Below are 18369 nucleotides of genomic sequence, written 5' to 3'. Positions count from 1 at the left end.
GTGAGAATTCGATTCGTGTACGATTGTACAGATTTTTCAGAAGGTGAGAGTACTCAAGTCGATAGCGTTTCCGAGTTAAAGTATTTATTTATCACTGTCATCGTACAGCCCTTTCATAATATCCACGAGTCAGTCGTCGCGCTTTTTTTTTCGTCGTTTATAATTTGTATTATAAAGCTATACACATTCAATTTAGTTTGATAATCTACTTACATACTTAAGATCGAAGTTTATGTTGTTGTAGGTAATAGGTACCTCTAGTAGGGTTAGTCGTTTACTTGATGAGAAATGCTTCACTGAAATTGATTCGACCGAGGTATGAAATTGGAGCAGTATCTCTCTCTTGGCCAAGCACGTGTTATAAATGCAAAAGACGTAATAAGATCTGTGTTAGTCTGTTAGCACTCGAATATACCTATATGACTAGTTTTCTGTGTCAACAGATTTTTTTTCTTAAAAATATAAAATATTTACAAGGATTTTCTAATTTTATCGAGATTTAATAATCTTGGTTTAATCACATCAATAATACCCAAGTATAGAGTAGGGCCGTGGCTTTATCCGATTACTACCAAATTACACTATTATTGAGCCAATATTACATCGCATTCTTGCCTATAGAACTAAAAGTAAAATGAACAAGCACGCCGCTATACTTTCTCTCGCGAATAATCATATTCGCTCGCTTCTAGGCAAGGCTTTACAATAGATTGAGTATTTTGATGAAAGTAATAAGAGCGGTGAGAGATCGAATGATTTGTCCGGAAGAAAAACCAAGAATCCATACAATATTAATGGATTTTATAACAGCTGTACAATGAAGAGATAGTCTTTTTTTTTCTTACACATAATTGAATCCAATTCTTGTCGATTTGTACGCACACGAAATAAACTTTATGGTATACATTGTCATGTCGGAAAGCATGATGTACAATTTCGGCGTATTAATTTTCATCGTTTGTAACTCTAAGAGACATTATGAGAAACGCGATACGTGACGAGCTCTCGTAACTGTATCCCGGATAGGTAGATTACGACAGGTAAGTATCAAATCGTACGTAGCTTCGTATAAATATGAATCAATATCCAGCAAACCTCTAACTATCCTCTTAATTATACAATCACAAGTATTTTGGTCTTTTTACATTAGGTTTATACATTCTTTCTCGCAATTTATCGCATACCCATATATAACGATATAACAGGAGACCTGTATAACATAAAAGCTCTAGAATATAGAGGACCAACGAAATTCGACAACGGAAGTATTAATTGGATAGCCTAAATACGAAAGTAAATATACTAAGCGGTTTCCTAATTTGCAGTCGTATTCAGCTTAGAGGTGGTAGCCACGGCACCCTCCCATATTTACTTCCATTCCTCTCCTTTCCGTTTTACTTAAATATAAAAATACATAGCCAGTCTATACATAAAGCGTGCAAAGTGGCACAGTGAACTGAGTTATCAGACGTCCTGGATGGTTAACTACCGCTCTCGCTGATTGTCGGCGGTTCTGCATCATCGTGAAGTTTACTCGTTTTGTTACTTGACACAGGTATACCTGAGGTTTTTGGCAGCAGGTTAGTTGCATTATCACTATTGGATGTTGTGGCGTTGCACACGGAATTGTCAAAGTGTTGCAGACATGGAAATTCCGAACCAGGCAGCAATAAAGTAGTTTGGGTAGGAAGATTAGTTAATGATACCATTCCTGGCGTCAACATTTGCTTGTTGAAGTATCTCCTCAGTGCCTCCTCAATTAAATTGGCTATTTTATCACGATCGTTCTGCAACACAGTCGTAAACGTCTCGTTAAGTTCTCTCTCGCAATTCGGAATCGCGCTCGTTGGCGATAGATATGCGCGACATAACTTACCTCATTAATAAATCCAAAATGTACAAGTTCCTGTGCGAGAAGCATCGAGGTGTCCATTTGGCTCACGGGACACGTCAATTGTCTATTCATTTTGTCATCCATTCGCAACAATATTGTCATCTGCACAAAATAATATACCGATTTATGATACAAATTGTTGATACACGATACCATAGGCTATCTCACTAAAATGTTCTATGTGCCACTCACTAGTAATTCACTACTATCTTCTCTAGGCTTAACATTACACATCATATTAACTACTCTTCGAGACTCCACGTCCACGGGCTCGGGTGTAACCGATTTAACCGATTCTGTCACTTCGGGCGATATCGCCCTCGGTCTGACAGGCGGAGGCAATTTCGCCATAAATGCAGTCAATGGATATATTCCATACCTGGCAACGTAAAATTCACTCTGGTTACCAACTTATCCGATATAAGAAAATCCAGGCTCATGATCCAATCATGTATCTCATGACTGAGATACTCACTTTACGTCTTCAACAAATTTCTCTAATTTCTCCGTAACGGGAATATCACTTAAGCGAATTTGTTGCGGAGGTATCCCTTGATACTTTATTTCGGCGACTACGGTATCTGGTCCATATAGCCTTTGTAACACTTCGTCTGTGATTGTTTCCGAAATGTTAGCTGTAAAATAATCAATGTTATTTATAATCGCAGTCATTATAACTGTCTTTAAGCCACAATATACTTTAAGTCACAATATACCATACATCGCGTTGGATGATTAACAGATTTTTTTACTTGATAGATCTTGATAATATTATGTTATAGATTACTAGATGATCCAATGTTCATTAAATAAACATTTTATGATATTACCTTACTTTTTTAAACAATAATATACTTTTAATATTTAATTTATTTATAGCGTATAGATGACAAATTGCTTGCTTCTCAACTTACTAGCCGAGTTGACCAAGGCGTGTGCTGCGAGCAACTTGAGAGAATGTACTTCAAATAGAACGGGATGAAAGAGCAACTCTCTCGCACTCGGTCTACTAAGCGGGTCCACCTGAAGACATTTACGAATAAAATCTTTTTGTTGAACATCATCTAAAGATTCTATTGTCTTCCGGATGTTCTCTTCGGTAACAATTGTACCCGTATCACCGTTTCCCTGAATTTCCAGCGCGGCCATCTCCAAAGCGCACATTCCGAACGAATAAATGTCAATGGCAGGTGTGACGGAATCTTAAAGTAACAAATTGTTTGAATATAATTTAAATCCACGCTAATTTGATCCACGCCTCCGTACAAATAGTGCACTCACTTCCATATTCTGGAGCCACAAAATGCATGTTCTTCATGTTCGTTCTACAAGTCTTGATGTGGTGATGAATTGCATCTGGGGCTACTGTAATTAGAAAGAGATTATTGCCATTTTCACAAGCTGTTCCATTCCAAGGAGAGCGTCAACATAAAAATGGCTTATTAATATGAACTTATTCGACAATGTGTTAGACTTGGTTTTGTAGGGCAGCCACCAGACAGAATTATGTAGACGTAACATACGTAAACAAAATAGACAAAGTAGACAATCAATGTATTTTAGATACATATCTACTACGCATTCCATATGTTTGCTGCCAGAGGATGAATGACTAAATTTTTAGAAAAATTGTGTTTCAGCTGGAAATGTATCCTAAAAGTAACTTGAGCCCTCGTACAATTAATAGTTTTCACATGTACAAATGTAAAAGTGTCTCTGAAAAGAGAAGCATGTTTCTTGGAAGATACAGATGTACAAATAAAACATGAATTGTTATTTTATAAAAAAAAAAAGAAATAACCACACATTTTTCGATTGATTGCACAGCTCTGCTATAAAGAGCCACTTTTGTCGAGTCAGAATAAGTATGAATTTGGGAAGTAAAATCCCTTAATCGAAAATTACACAGCAAGAACAAAAAAGCAACGTATATATTAAAATACAATGAAAATGCGTGCGCTAGGTGATTGTGAGAAGGGCAAAGAAACACGTGAGCACTTTGCCCTCCTTAGTTAAATACAATTAATAACCAGAACAAGATAATAGTGCAACATAGTGGCACTAACATAATAAAAAGAAAAAATTTTAATTATCCGTACATTTAATGGGCTACTTAATAATTAGTATAGAAGTTGTTTACCTCTCTATGCCTAATTTACTTAGCTGGCAACAGCTGATGACAATCTGCCAAATGATTTTTTTCTTGAAATTCATCACCTTTGACAATAACACCAATTGAAGACATCGACGTTGGTGGATTTATCCTCCATGGATAAAAGTACGATTTGTACTTCCTCTCTCTTGAAAGGCTTTGCTGTGTTTTTTTCATTATCTAGATTAGCCTATTTGCTACAATTAAAAATGAGGACTCAAGTTACTCCTAATATGAAAAAGCAATTTAACACAATCTTTCTAATGGACTCATGTTACTAACATTATATATAATTATAGGGAAACGCGTGTGTGTTATAATAGAGTAATAATATGTTACAAGTAATTCTAAATACTATTTAAATTAAATATAATTCGGTAGAACCACATTCATTCCTATGTAATCGCAATCAATTCGGTTCTTTTAACACACATGTATTCATACATTCATATATACATAGGTGCTATTCGCGCTAAAAAAAAATTTAACTATTTACAAATGATTAGTAAATATCACGTTTGATGTATATGTATCCCTGTTAAATATACATTTGGCGGGAGACACTGCCGTGTCTCTTGATTATTATAATAATAATACTGTTTCAAAAATGTTCATTTTAGTCTAATGATGTAAGTAGTCTTATAATTATTCATAACAAAAATAATTCTTTTGTAAAACATAATTGAGTATACATATGAAATATTTATGTAAATAAATATTTCCACGATATTTGTGTGCCAAACCACTAGAGAAGCACCTATATTGACACACAATAGAGAATCATATTGTCATGTTGTTTATTCGATCAGGAACTGAGTCATATAATTATTATTTGTTTCAGCTGAGTAATGAGTAATAAGTAGCACATGATACAAATCTGAAAACCCCTACTTCATTCATACGTATTGTATGGATGCTAAAAAAGAAAGATTTGACACTTAGAAGACATATGATAAATTACTAAATTGAGCAAAAAATATTAACACGAGTTATTTCTTACTCATTTCACTGAACAATATATGCCTTCTAAGACCTGTATCTTCTTTAACACTTTATGTAAACAAAGAAAAACAGAGTAGGTACTAATAAGAATATAATTGCTACTGTTTGTATTTCTCAAAATTACGAGAAATTACAACGAAATAAGCTTCTGACAACCCTGTGAATGATAAGATGAAGATACCTCACACATATATGTATATAATCTCATCTTGTTACATATTGCCTAATTGAGTTTAATAATCTCATCTTGTTACATATTAACTATCTTCGTCCAGAGAACAACGATTCTATCGTGTGATAATTTATATTTACCACATACGAATTCAGATATATATGTAAATTTAGGCATGCCGTTCAATTTTGTTTATATGTAAAATGATATCGCTGTATACATTATGTAGCAAGAGAAAGCTCTTTTCAATTTTTTTTTCTTCTTACTTACCTGAACCAATTTTTACAAGTCCATTGTGTTGGATAAATATTGTGTCACAGGTAAGATTCCCATGTATAATAGGAGGTGAACAGGAATGCAAATAACTGAAACATTTCAAACGCAACATATGTTAGTTGAGAATAAAGTGATTAGTTTGAATAGCATATATTGTATATACTACCTGAGTGCAGAAAGTATTTGCGTACACCACCGTTTCCACGCTTGTAGAGGCAACTTTTTTACATTGCGTTTTGTTCGTTTTAGGAACTGTTTCAGGGACCCAGATGACATATATTCCGTTATAAATATAACCTGAGAAATAATATAAGCGAAACGAATTAATAAAAAAATATGCAAACTGTATCGATTTAAAGGCAACAGAATTATGCATGACTAGTTGATGTATAACTTACTCGGGGTTTGTCATTATGGGTATCTGTCCAATACCTATGAAATTTAACAATGTTAGGGTGCTCCAATTGCGTGAGGTTCTCAAAAACGAGTTGTATCTTTTCTTCCTGGGCCTTGAAGTTTTTCCTTTCCGAAAATTGCACCTCATTCCACACGACTTCGACACCTTCCTCTGTATCCATCGCCAGATAGGCACAGTCAATTCCTGGAACATCTCTTTGTTCCACCTGTAAACAAGCACTAGTTTCTAATCCGTACATCTTTATAATTATCTTAATAAAAAAAAAGAACCCAGAACTATTAATTTATTAGAGAAACTTATAAACAATGTGGTGTAATATTGTGTGCGGTGCTGTTATGTATGTAGTCTCTGCATCCAATTATACCCGAATTTACATACGCCTATTATCCGAGTACTCGTTATTTCGGATATTTATGTGTTTGTTAAATACGCGAATATATTGTAACGACACTTTGTAAATACATGCTATAGAGTATAGACTGTGACCGAGTAGGTTTATTCAATGAAATCTACGGGTCTATACATATATAGTATAATGGATTGTATTACTGTAATAGTCCATTTTAAGTGTACTTAAAGTAGTGTTGAAACGATTTCAACGCCTATTTACTATTACATGAATGTGACCTTGTCAGGAATTTGAGGAGGGGGAGATAATTCAGAAGAGGGTTTGCCACGCTGTAGATGTTAGCGATAATAATGTCGAACTTGTTCATAATAGTATAATGCATGTAAATTGTTATTGTCTCCATTGATTAGTATAATTCTGTGTAAAATATTCTAAAGTGTAAAATATTCTAAAGAAATAATAGCTCGACGTAGGTACAACAAAACATAGGAATCATTCTGCATCATCCAGTTTTGCAATGTACGTACTTCCATTTCAGGAATTTCGTTTTCAGTTCCTCTCGTTGATCCAAAGCTAGAACCTTCGGCTAACGTTGATTTGGAACCTACATATACCTGGAATAGGTACACACGTTCCATGATTAATAAAGAATATATCAAGCAAATATAGAGATTTATATTTCTATGCACAGATATATCTATTTCACAAGATCTATTTGTCATGGTCTATTTGTATTTTCATCTATTTTCATAAAAAGTATTATTTTTAAGAAAATGAAAAAAAAACTGAAATCGTAATACTTACTTAAAAATCATAATACTCACTTTAAAAAATATATATACATCGATAACTCAAAAGGATTAATGACAAACTATAAATTTTAGTCATTGTTAAATACAGAAGCACACGTGGCAATAAACAATGTTAGAAAAAAGCTCAATATTATTTGTAATAAAAAAATGCGTCTTAGTTTTATGATAGTGCGATCGGTGAGAGAAATATTCTCAAAATATGACCAATAATCATATTGGAGTAAAAAGTCCAGATGGAAAAAGGGAGTAAAAAAAATAGGATAAATTAATATTAGAGAGAATAGGCCATAAAACCGAGTATAAAACTAATATTTATTAACACATGCTCTATTTCTCTACGGAAAGGCAGGAACTGCATGCGAAATAAGCATGATCAAAATAATTTCATTGATTTATACATTCGATAACAGAACGTCAGCAGTCTATTTTTAGGATAAAATATGAATGAGCCCTAATATTGGTTAGACATTTGTGCCAAGATTTCGGTACGGTAGATTAAGATACAGGTAAGATACTATACTGAATAATGAGAGAAGCACAATAGTCCAAAGGACAGGCACATTTCATGCAGAGAAAAATCTCTAAAAAGCTTTTTATAACAGCACCATCTGGGTACATACAACCACCTGTATAAATGCAAATGTGAAATGAGTTACGTTAATAGGTATTTATTACAACGCAATTGAAACAAAGGCATTTTAGACAAATTTGCATTCACGAATATCGTCGAATATCGTCGAATATCGCTGTTTAAGAGACATTTCTAAATGAAAATACAGAGAAACGTGAATAAGATACGAGTGGAGGGAGGGGGAAGTCTTTACTTTGATACTTCTAAATATATTTACAAGTCATAGTATAATTATAGTCTAGTCGCATTATGTTAGAATATGTTTTGCACGTTGTGAAGATAATGATCTTTAAGATGCATTAAGATTCAAGAGCAAGAACACATAATATCTTGGATATTACTATGTTGGATATTACTATTCTAAATTATCATAATTTGGCTGTAGAGACCTACGAACACAGGAAATTGCACCGATAGCACTCGCAGCTAAACAGATAGTTAAAATCAATTAGTTAGGTAGTTAGGATCTATACGACAAATCAACCTTATGAATCACGTTTTGACATTGATAGGCCTGTTCTTTTCAGCTGAACTTCTTGCACGGTTCATCCTTCCTCTCTTTCTTTTCACATTGGAGAGAAAGAAAGAAAGAAACGATGAATTCTGCAACAAGTTCAGGTTCAAGTAAAAAGAATAGGCCTATTGTTTTGATAATAATTAAAATCCATGGCAAGTGAGGCGGCTCCTCTAATGAACCACTACCATTACCATGATAAATAGAAACCAAAAGTAAAAATGAAAAAAAAGAGTAAAACATTCCGAAATTTTTTCTCGATCCTCGCTACGTGGTGAAAGCACAAGCTTCAAGCGGTAAACGGTCATGCAAAAGTGCTTTACCTCAGCGGAGGAACGAATAAGGGTAAAGGGAGTAAACAGGACGGAGCGCAGTTAGAAGAGTTTGAGGAAACGTTATACCTCTTCCCGGCGCTTAAGCCACCGCCCGCACGGGCTCTCCTCCAGGATCTCGCTCTCATCCTCCGAGTCTTCACCACTTTCCCGCGGTGACTTGTGCTCTGGGTCCGTGCTGGAGCGGCTCCCGGGCATCACACACGCTTGCGATTAGTTAGAGAGGCAGCAGCGAACAGCAGGTCAAACTCATCGGTGACGAGATTTCCAGTGCGGTGCTCTCTTCTAGTCTCGCATCGGGCGACCCGCCACGGCAACGACCGGCGACGTACTGACTCCTGGATTAAGCGGATGCACGCGGAGAACAGCGGCAGCCGCGGCGTCGTCGATGTCGGTTACAGCGGCATCAGCGGCAGCGACGACGGCGACGGCGACGGCGACGACGACGACGTTAGCGATGACGGCGATGACGACGGCGATGACGACGACGACGATGACGACGGCGACGGAGATGGCGACAGTGGCAATAACAACAACAATAACAATAATAATAACAAAGTCGCGTTACTCGTGCGTAACAATGCGTAGGTAGGTAGATACTACGTGTCCGCTGGCTCGCACTGCACTCACAAGTGACACATGCAGGTGCACACGCAGCGCGCCCGCTCGTCTCCAACTGGCTGAGACCCGGAGCGGCGATATTTCTGATCTTACGCGACGGACGCGCGCTACACGACGCTACACGGCTTCGCTCAGGGACGCGCCGCGGTGATGAGCATCGCGCTAGCCGCCCGCGTATCGCACTGTCAAAATAAAACCTCCCTATTGCGAGCGAAACTGCCTCGATGCGACACACACTCTGGCACTCATTTTCGTTATGTCTTCGATCACGTTCGCCCACCCGAATGGTCCAAGAGTCCAAGTTGGGCGATACACCTCTCGGCCGCGACCGCCGCGCCGCCTGTCGGCCAGTCCGCCGCGACAACGCCCCCTCGGCGAGCTTGCGCGCGCGCGCGATTGAATGGCGCCACCATCGGACCAATCAGCTGACGCTATCTCGTGTGGGAGCGCGTAAATCCTGGTGGAAAAATGACTCAGAATTTTTTATATTTTTAATTAGAATTTGTATGAAAATTTTGGGTCTGTTTTCTATTGCTAAACCGGCTTGCACTAGTTCAAAGTTTATCTTTTTAAATCCACATTGGAAGAAAAAAGAGAAAAAGACGGCTAAAATCTTCAAAAAGTCACTCAGAAGGGTAACCTTGACGACATATGTCAAGGTCAAGGTCATCGGAGAGTGGTTCGTATCTCTGCATAATTACCAAATTGATAAATTGACGTTATGATGAAGTTGGTAGCATAAAATTTCAGGATCGCCACAGAGTCGCCACAATCGAAGAGAACACGACGCGACTGTTGTTCCTTTGGTTCGTGCCGATGTTCAAACGAGATATCGATGTTTAAATGCTCTTTAATTGCTTCTTTTATGCATCTTTCAATTTTCCTCGATTTTCTCCTTTTTGTCCCGATTAAATGCAATAAAGTGCAATAAGATATATGATATATTAAGAGCAGATTTTGCGTCCATTATTCTTTTACTTAACTTCTTTTCCTCTTAAATTAATACTTCCTTTAATACTTCTTATGAAATAAAACTGAAATAAAAATAGAAAAGGAAGAACTTGAACTCCAAAAAGATAAAATATTTATAAAAGTATTCAAATATTAACAAATTATAATACAATACGTTGCATTATTAAAAAGATCGCGTCATTTAAGGCCATTCACGATAATCGATATATCTAATATCACTAATATTAATTCCCATTACTCATCTCTCTTTACAAATATTGATTAATGGTATCGATTCCGTTGAAGATAAGCCAATAAAAAAGCGGAAGATTTACTCGAAACGATAAAGGCTTTTACGATTACTTTTCAGATTCCATAAAGGAGTTTATTATAAACAATAATACTTATCGAGAATCGATCTTTTGAATCTTGACGACATTCGCTATCGATACCTCAGAACCTCGATACTATCGCGCACATATTCCTACATTAGCGCATATATTTTTATTTCTTTATTGAATAATTGGGAATTTCTCGTTCTTTGATGACTTCTCCTCACTTCTCCTTACCCTATCCTTATCAAAGATTATTATTAATGATATTTCCATAAAAAACTGGGAACTCGTATCTCGCTAGGATGACTCAAATTCTCGCGTTCGTCATAATATGATTTTGCTGACGTGGTTATGTTTATTCTCTCATATTCCCTGGATTTCGCGTGATGCCAAATGCCAATGCGTTCGGAGAAGCTGAGCGTCCGTCGGACTTACAGTTTGCCGCTTCGCGCCCGTGACACACCGTATAACGAGAAATAGACACGCGTTAGATAAATTCTGTTGACAAGATTACGAGAGGCATGTCGGCGATATTCCAAATATCCAAAAATAGCAGATATCGCAGTTCCACGCGTCGCGCACGTGCGACTCTTTAGGAGAACAACAATGAAGGCTCCTCTATCGTCCGTGTTTTTTTATTAATTAATAACTTTGCTGTACACTTATTATTTTTTTTACAAAGCTACAACTTGTACAACAAGAATGTCACTCGTGGAAACATTACCTTTGCTAGATGGGGCGAAAGTAATTGTTATAGACGAAGGTTAACCTTTATTAAGTATTCCTTTATTAACCTTCCGTCTGTATACATGGGTCTACGGTGTCCAAGCCCAAAATATCTGCTCGTAATTGTAAAACTTGCAAACCTGCCAGGAATAAACGTTGTATTAAATAAATATTGTTTATCAAAATAACTATAAAATCGTCAACTACAATGTAGACAGATGTTTCATGAATTTTTTCAGATTTCTTAAAATACTTTAAGATAGGGAAAAATAGCGTCGAACGTGACAGACCCATGTATACACTCTGAGAGCGCAAAAAAACCATATATAGACGGAGAGTTAAGTACAATCTAAATTAATCTACACTTTTTGTAAATCCTAATTTCTTTGTATTTCTTTGCATAGGTCTAGATGTAACGCATGCGACAGCGTTGATAGCTGGATGGGTGAACGTGTGGAAGGAGAAGAATTCTGACTACAATATCGATTTGTTGTCATTTTCCGATCCAAAGGCTTGGTACGACAACGAACCAAAACCGCTCACATCACCGAATGTAAACTTGCACGATTACTATAATGTTTATCCGACTGAAAACATTGAGAGTATATATATAAAAAAAGACTTGGAAAATCTCGATTATATACTCGAAACTGTCAAGTTGAAGCCTCAAAATACGGTCATTGTCAATTGTTTGAGTTCTTTGGTTCTGTATGTGGGTTTGGGAAAAGCTCTGCGGTTTGTGGAGAAGTTAAGTAGGCAAGTGTCGCAATTGATATGTATTTATCGGAGGGATTTCATGCAGATCAAAGTTCCCGCAATCGAGACTTTCGGCACTACTTATGTCAAACTGGAAAGGTTTACCGGAGTCAACCCTACAAACAATTTAATTTATAATGCAAAGCTCACCCATAGAAAGTCGGGTGGTTCCATGATATGCCAAACAGAAATAATAAGGCAGGATATTGAATCTTATCGGATCAATGCTGAAAAAGTTGTGGTACCAAGCATCCGCAAGACGGAACCAGAACCAGTAAAGATTGAAGCGTCGTTTAAAATAGAAATGAGCGCTCAGGAGATGGACCAAAGGGACAAGACACCTTTACCCTACACTTTGAATGCAACAAATACATCCAGGATATTTTATCAACCGGAAGATGTAGATGATATAGATGAAGAGGATCCTGATGATGATCTGTGCATATAAGTTTATAAAAATAAAAGAATTTGTATGCAAAAACTATATAATATAACATATATCTTATATAAAACAAAAACTTGTTAAGCGCATATTTTTTATATTTTATTGGGAGATAAATTTTTCCGAATTTTGAGGGTGAATTCTTAGAGAGAAATACAAAAATATATATTACATGGATTGGAAAGAGACAGAAAGTTGAATCTTTTTTTGAGTTATATCTTTAATAAAAGCGATAAAAACTTTTTTTTTCTAAAATTCGAAATTAAATTGTCGGAATCGATTACTTCGCAAGTGCAGTGTATGAAATATTATTTCTTATGAATATTACTCGAATCCCCTAGAAAATAAATGATTAATGAATTTGACTCGGATTTTGAAGTACATATTGAACTTGATCTCATCCTTAGTTATAATGCATTGTATTAGTGTTATCAATTTATGATTCAGATATCTTACTTCTCTAGTGATCTAGAAAGCGTTAATCACTTCCGGAGTGACTCAAACCTGCTTAAATCGAAAACGTTATTGGAGTTTCTTGCTGTAACAACAAGTTTTTAATTTTCGAATTTTTGGACAATCACAACGTTTGATGTACATGCTCCTCTGAGAAAAGGGTAAAAATTTTATTGCACTTCTGATATAATTGTCGTATATTTATTACTCACACACATCAACTTACACAGCACTTATAACACAGATTTATTTTAATAAATAAAACGATAAACATTCACAATATACAGAATAAAATCATGAATAGAAATTTACAATAAATTTTTAAGTTTTTCGAGACGTTTCATTACTCCGTAATCCTTAATGGCCTGTTCAATATAATTAACATTGCCAAGACGATTTAAATATTTTCCATATTAATCTTCTTCGACTTCTTTGTTGTTCAATCATCATTTCCCTGACACTTATATCACATTCTTAATTAAATGTATCGTAATAAATAATCAAGATCTTTATATAAAAATAGCTTCCTTTAGTATTAGAACAATTCAATTGTTAAACTATGTGTTGAGAGTGCAATGTGACATATACTAAACACAGCCTTTACTCATTTTATAGTCACAGTAAACTAGTTAAATTGTACCTAATACTGTTGCTGTTCTCCAATAATAATAATAATAATTAATAGGAATATGTCTACTCTATGCAACGTAAATTACATCGCATTTTATTACTGTAAATGTTCAAAAAGATGTCATTTTCATCGATAAATGATATTTTTCCACGAGAAGTGGAGAAATATCATTTATATAATCCGAAAAATATTTTCTATAAACTGCACCACTTAAACATAACTAATATAAAACTATACAAAATTGTTCAACTAATTTGTTACGTGTTTACTTTTATAAATTATTTTCAACGTATATATATAATCAAACCTTTGTATTCATAGCGCATCTACTCTCGATCAATTCAGCCTCTATAAATTTAACTTCTTTTTCCCCTTGTTACTTTATACTTACTGTTTGATGTACAAATGAAATGAAAGAGACTAGTGAAATTATGAACGCTTCGTAAACAAAAATTAGGCAATTTGTTCCATCAAGGAAATCCGAAAAGAAGAAAAAGAAATTATGGATACACATGACTGATATGATTGTGTACATTTCCATTTTGTGCATATCACTAAAATATGTGAAAATTGAAAAGACTAGGAATGAAGAGATTGCTCAGACCAAATAAATAAGAAACATCGAGGTTTGACTATATGCTGTCAATTATCATTATAATAAAATTATTTTTGTTCCTCATTCGAATATCTATTGTCTGAAATGTAATACAAATGGAACTATCTTGTCTTGTCGGAAAAATTTTACCAAACGTTCGGAAATTGCATAAAATTATGCATTAAACGTGTACAGGAGATTTTGGTCGTAGAAGTGGTGTGTACCATCGACATGTTGCAGAACTCTGCTCTCTAACAAGCAGCGACCATATTGCACGGCATCCTCTCGGTTATTGACAATGCCAACTTCGAGCAACCAGTTGACCAAATCTGTTCCTGAAAAGACTCCTCTGTATACCCTCAATAATCGCCTACGGCACATGGATATGCGTGCTCGACACGCGTCTAAGTGACATCGACTAAATTGTTCTCGAATCTCTTTTACTTCTGGACTGAGAGCTTCCTCACAAGGAAGTTCCAATTCTCTTCCTATCAAAATTACAAAATATTATTAAATATATATGTATAAAATCGATCAATAATATAAAATGTGTATTATATCATAAAGGTACTGTACCACATTGCCATTTTCTGCATATTTTCCGCAGCCAACATCCTAATTTACCCAAACTAGGATCTAATCCAAAAATAGCAAACGCTATTAATGATTGTCCGAAATTCAAAGTCACATCTAAGAAGGCAAGCTCGGCATAAATGCCAGTTAGCTGTTCCATTATTAATGTTCCCACGGATATCGATAAGCCCTGTAATATGTATATAAAAATTAATTTTACGATCTTAATATCCAAGTAAAGAAAATAATAATTTACGTACAATAAACATGGAGCATAACAGCAAAATAAGAAGAACCAGATGTCGCAAAATCTGAGGATCGTTATTTGCGTTTGTTCCATTTTCCTCCTCACAGTTACTTCCATCTTCACCAGCTCTGCATGCTCCATTCGGACAACCATTTTGAAATTCACAGCCAAACCTAAAAGCGTTTATATCAACAGTAATTTACAGATTCTTGATTTCTTCACATTTACCTACTCTTATTTTGAATGGATTTACCTGGGTGTTGCATCAATTAATGGAGAAACTAAGTCTTCCACATCTACTACGGTTCTTTCATTACTTTCGATTGTAGACTGTACTGCATTGTTCCTCAGATGTTCATATGACATCGCATTGTGCCTTCTTTCATATCTCTGTTGTAAGACCAAACAACCTAGTGTCACTGTGGACAGAATAGTTATTACAAAATTTTTATCTAAGATTCTAAATACGTACTTCACAATGACACAACGTAATAATAGTAATTTGAAAAATAAAAATTGCTTGTACTGAAAATATAAATTAACACTTCTCGTAACATACCTATAAAGCAGAATATTAATACGAATGAAGATACAGCAGCTTGAGTCCTGCCTAATTGAAAATTCGGATTTTTAAAATCAAGATCAGATGGATTTAATCTAACAGTGATGCATGTTAATGTCACCATTAGAAGTGGCACCCTGTAAATTAATACACACATTATATATATAATAGACATCGAATATAGTGAGATATGGAATTTAAAGTAAGCTAATATGTTCGTACCCCCATCCAAGAGGATAAAACCATTTAATTAGATTTTCAACGAAAGATAATGAGCGCGAACTCAGAAATAGTAATGTTGCTGCAATTGCGGTTGTCCATATTCTGCTGGCATATACACCAGTAGTTATTAGAATAAACTGAATATACCTGTAATTAATAAGAATGATTAATGAAGAAATTTTATTTGATAAAAGTCACCGAATAACCATTTAAAGTTTTATGATTACCATAATATTGTCTGATCGTTATTTGAATCAAGTTTTGACCACATTATCACACCTATTGCTATTGCGAACTGAAAATAAAAAATTTTTTGTACAAAACTGAATACGTAGAAATGTATATACTTGCAATAAACTGAATATGTAAAACATACCTGTGCAATCACGAGGCAGAGAGTGCATCGGTGAGTGACTTGGTTGTACCTTTTACGTCCAAATCCAAGGAAACATATCAACAACCATATACAAGCTGTTGCTGACACAACGCTTATATCGAAGGAAAAAATGTTAAGCTGCCGCGCATAACTAACTGGTGTCATTCCAGCGGAAACTGCATTGATTACTTTAGCCGATACAAACATAAGCGGTGCAGAGAGAAACGTACAAGCTACCATAGCTGATGCAATTAAGTCGATCTCGAGATTGTATCGTAAAGTGAAAATAAATAGAGCCGGTGCCGTCGGGATTGTACCATACAGAAAGCCGTAGGTACTCAAATCTCTCGTCTCTGTTACATTATCGCCGGCGTTCAAAAGAATTATAGACTCTCTTATGACTAGAGGCAAGACTAGCAGCTTCACCGAGATCAGTATACCCGGGATAACCAGCGCTGTACCTTTTAATTTGTGTATCTTCCCTACCATCATTAAGCCGAGGAGGAACAATGCGCTAGCAGAGAAAGCATTGCCGAGCACCTCGAGTATCGCGGCGAGCAAATGTGGTACATTGTGTTTGAAGATAAGATTTCCTATAATGCCCAAGACCGTCATGAAAAGCACGGGATTTAGCACGACGCCCTTCACGATGGAATAAACCATGTCTCTACAACTTGTGTGCTCCTCCACACGTCGTTTATTTATCTCCAGTAATATAAAACCAATTGGGTTTAAAATTGCCAGTGATATGGGAGCCATCAAATACAGATAAGCGGCGTACTCCGGATGCGTTTTTCCATAGAGAGCGTAAACTGAAATAGTGATATTCAATATGAGGCATATTAGATAATACGGAACATTGTGGAATCGCGCACAAACGTGCTTTTATTCTTACTCATCGGATATCCAATAGCGAAGTCATTGCTCTGAGTGGTAAATATTGCAAAGAGCGCAGAGCGTCCAGGATTTGATGGCTTCTTGATTACCAACGAAACCGCAAGCACAGCGATGAAGACGCAGCTCTTGGCGAGCAATACGGCGAGAAGAAATTTCCAATTAACCAGCGTAAAGTCGAGTTTCGCCAGGGACATAAAAATTAAAGACGGCAAAGCAAAAGTGCCGACAAAAGTATTCATGCCATTCGCCTCTGTCTTCGTTATCACACCGAATCTTCCTGCTACATATCTGTAAAATGTAAAATCATAAAGTCATGCGTCATAAGATATAAAATCTTTATTCAAATTTATAGGAGGGAGCCTAAAAATAACGTTGTGCAGATTTTAGTGCATATTCAAACTCTTAATAAAGTTTTTCAGGCTATCCTGGGCAGAAGCGTATCCTTACCCGCATAGTATAATACCGAAGCATTGTATCAGCGCAAGATACAAGTTATCAGTTGGCTCACTCTCCGTCTCTGCATATTGATTTGTGCTTAACGACAAAGATGTCGATACGGTATTTCCTTCACTAATCTAAATTGGGAAGAAAGTACAAGATATATAACTTATGTTTTACGTAACATTAACTTGAAGATAACAGTGATTTATATATCTGTAATTTATATACCATTTTTTCTGCTATAATGTGAAAAGTATTATCATCTCTTTAATATATCGTTAACGCTATAAAACTGATCCCCTTGCGCAATGAACTCGTATGGCATTGTCCTCATGTCTCCATTAATATCAGGAAAGGATACGTGTGTCTCAAAATTATAAAACAACCTGCAAGCACAAATGTTTCTCAGCTCCTTGCGTAATTGCAAAATCCTTTCACGTTCAATTCCGACTTGCATTCTATCAGATTTCTCGGTAACGTTCATAGAGAACAAGGAAGATCAAAGAATCGTGAAGTGATATATGTACTTTTCGATATGCACAGAAAAACACACGCGAAGAGTATGCATCTTATGTAAGGCCAGTACAGAGAATGCTTCGTCGGCGGAGAAGAGGCGAGATTAAATTATCAGCATTTTCTTCTCCCCCGACAGTCGATCGCCGGTCCAAGTTCTCGCCAATATTCGAACATATGTTCAAAATCATGAATCGACACTCGTAGCACCAATTATTACCTAAAATATCACTGCATATGAAAAAATCGGTTAGTCGGGATGCATGTTTCCGCCCTGCGGAATGCGGCAAACGAAAAATATCGTGCAAGTTATCTGGATTTTTGCGCCGTGAAATGAATAGATTCTATTAAACCGCTACGCAGGAGCAAAGTCCGGCGTAGCGTAGGCCATTCACGACGAGCGCGAAGTCACGCACGACGCAAGACCAGGTGATTCCGCGCAGTCGCGAAAATTAAGGCCCTTGCACAATTACTAC

General features: G+C 36.0%; 3 protein-coding genes across 8 annotated transcripts; 1 reads left to right on the top strand and 2 right to left on the bottom strand.

Annotated features, from left to right (window-relative positions):
- Positions 1 to 67: 67 nt before the first annotated feature.
- On the bottom strand, positions 68 to 9476 carry Madm (MLF1-adaptor molecule). 2 transcript variants are annotated; one of them, XM_071721828.1, is made up of 11 exons: positions 8622 to 9476; positions 6791 to 6877; positions 5895 to 6119; positions 5663 to 5793; positions 5491 to 5585; positions 3176 to 3259; positions 2809 to 3096; positions 2370 to 2529; positions 2087 to 2273; positions 1877 to 1996; positions 68 to 1787 (listed from the first exon to the last, which is right to left on the bottom strand). In XM_071721828.1, exons 1-11 carry the CDS (start codon positions 8748 to 8750, stop codon positions 1482 to 1484), a joined length of 1812 nt encoding a protein of 603 aa, XP_071577929.1. In that variant the 5' UTR covers positions 8751 to 9476; the 3' UTR covers positions 68 to 1481. The 2 variants fall into 2 exon arrangements, with proteins under 2 accessions (XP_071577929.1, XP_071577930.1); XM_071721829.1 differs by lacking the exon at positions 6791 to 6877.
- Positions 9477 to 10694: 1218 nt separating this feature from the next.
- On the top strand, positions 10695 to 12748 carry Elp5 (Elongator complex protein 5). Of its 2 annotated transcripts, XM_071721846.1 has the most exons (3): positions 10695 to 11222; positions 11590 to 11738; positions 11988 to 12748. In XM_071721846.1, exons 1-3 carry the CDS (start codon positions 11162 to 11164, stop codon positions 12387 to 12389), a joined length of 612 nt encoding a protein of 203 aa, XP_071577947.1. In that variant the 5' UTR covers positions 10695 to 11161; the 3' UTR covers positions 12390 to 12748. The 2 variants fall into 2 exon arrangements, with proteins under 2 accessions (XP_071577947.1, XP_071577946.1); XM_071721845.1 differs by having other exon boundaries at positions 10733 to 11222; positions 11590 to 12748.
- Positions 12749 to 13015: 267 nt separating this feature from the next.
- Positions 13016 to 18309, bottom strand: Anchor (integral membrane protein GPR155 homolog anchor). 4 transcript variants are annotated; one of them, XM_071721841.1, is made up of 12 exons: positions 18114 to 18309; positions 17609 to 17766; positions 17387 to 17514; positions 16938 to 17227; positions 16043 to 16854; positions 15894 to 15961; positions 15667 to 15813; positions 15442 to 15581; positions 15136 to 15301; positions 14896 to 15055; positions 14639 to 14825; positions 13016 to 14550 (listed from the first exon to the last, which is right to left on the bottom strand). In XM_071721841.1, exons 2-12 carry the CDS (start codon positions 17609 to 17611, stop codon positions 14237 to 14239), a joined length of 2415 nt encoding a protein of 804 aa, XP_071577942.1. In that variant the 5' UTR covers positions 17612 to 17766; positions 18114 to 18309; the 3' UTR covers positions 13016 to 14236. The 4 variants fall into 4 exon arrangements, with proteins under 4 accessions (XP_071577942.1, XP_071577943.1, XP_071577945.1 ...); XM_071721842.1 differs by lacking the exon at positions 18114 to 18309 and adding an exon at positions 17908 to 18085; XM_071721844.1 differs by lacking the exon at positions 18114 to 18309 and adding an exon at positions 17934 to 18085.
- Between the last annotated feature and the right edge of the window lie 60 nt (positions 18310 to 18369).

Source organism: Temnothorax nylanderi, unplaced genomic scaffold, assembly GCF_030848795.1.
Source record: "Temnothorax nylanderi isolate EJ_2023f unplaced genomic scaffold, tnyl_v1.0 TNYL_tig0439_pilon, whole genome shotgun sequence".
In the NCBI taxonomy this organism is placed as follows: domain Eukaryota; kingdom Metazoa; phylum Arthropoda; class Insecta; order Hymenoptera; family Formicidae; genus Temnothorax; species Temnothorax nylanderi.
This window is presented reverse-complemented; position numbering and strand designations above follow the sequence as displayed.

Bases quoted from the DNA above. Each gene is read 5' to 3' on its own strand.
- Madm (XM_071721828.1), bottom strand. From the start codon at position 8,750: ATGCCCGGGAGCCGCTCCAGCACGGACCCAGAGCACAAGTCACCGCGG. The intron at 3,260-5,490 runs GTAAGTAAGAAG...TTCTAATTACAG, and splicing joins ACTTGTAAAAATTGGTTCAG to TAGCCCCAGATGCAATTCAT. The intron at 1,788-1,876 runs GTAAGTTATGTC...ACTGTGTTGCAG, and splicing joins ATTTTGGATTTATTAATGAG to AACGATCGTGATAAAATAGC.
- Elp5 (XM_071721845.1), top strand. From the start codon at position 11,162: ATGTCACTCGTGGAAACATTACCTTTGCTAGATGGGGCGAAAGTAATT. The intron at 11,223-11,589 runs GTTAACCTTTAT...TTCTTTGCATAG, and splicing joins AGTAATTGTTATAGACGAAG to GTCTAGATGTAACGCATGCG.
- Anchor (XM_071721841.1), bottom strand. The intron at 15,814-15,893 runs GTAATCATAAAA...TATTAATTACAG, and splicing joins AACGATCAGACAATATTATG to GTATATTCAGTTTATTCTAA. The intron at 15,302-15,441 runs GTATGTTACGAG...TTCTGTCCACAG, and splicing joins ATTAATATTCTGCTTTATAG to TGACACTAGGTTGTTTGGTC.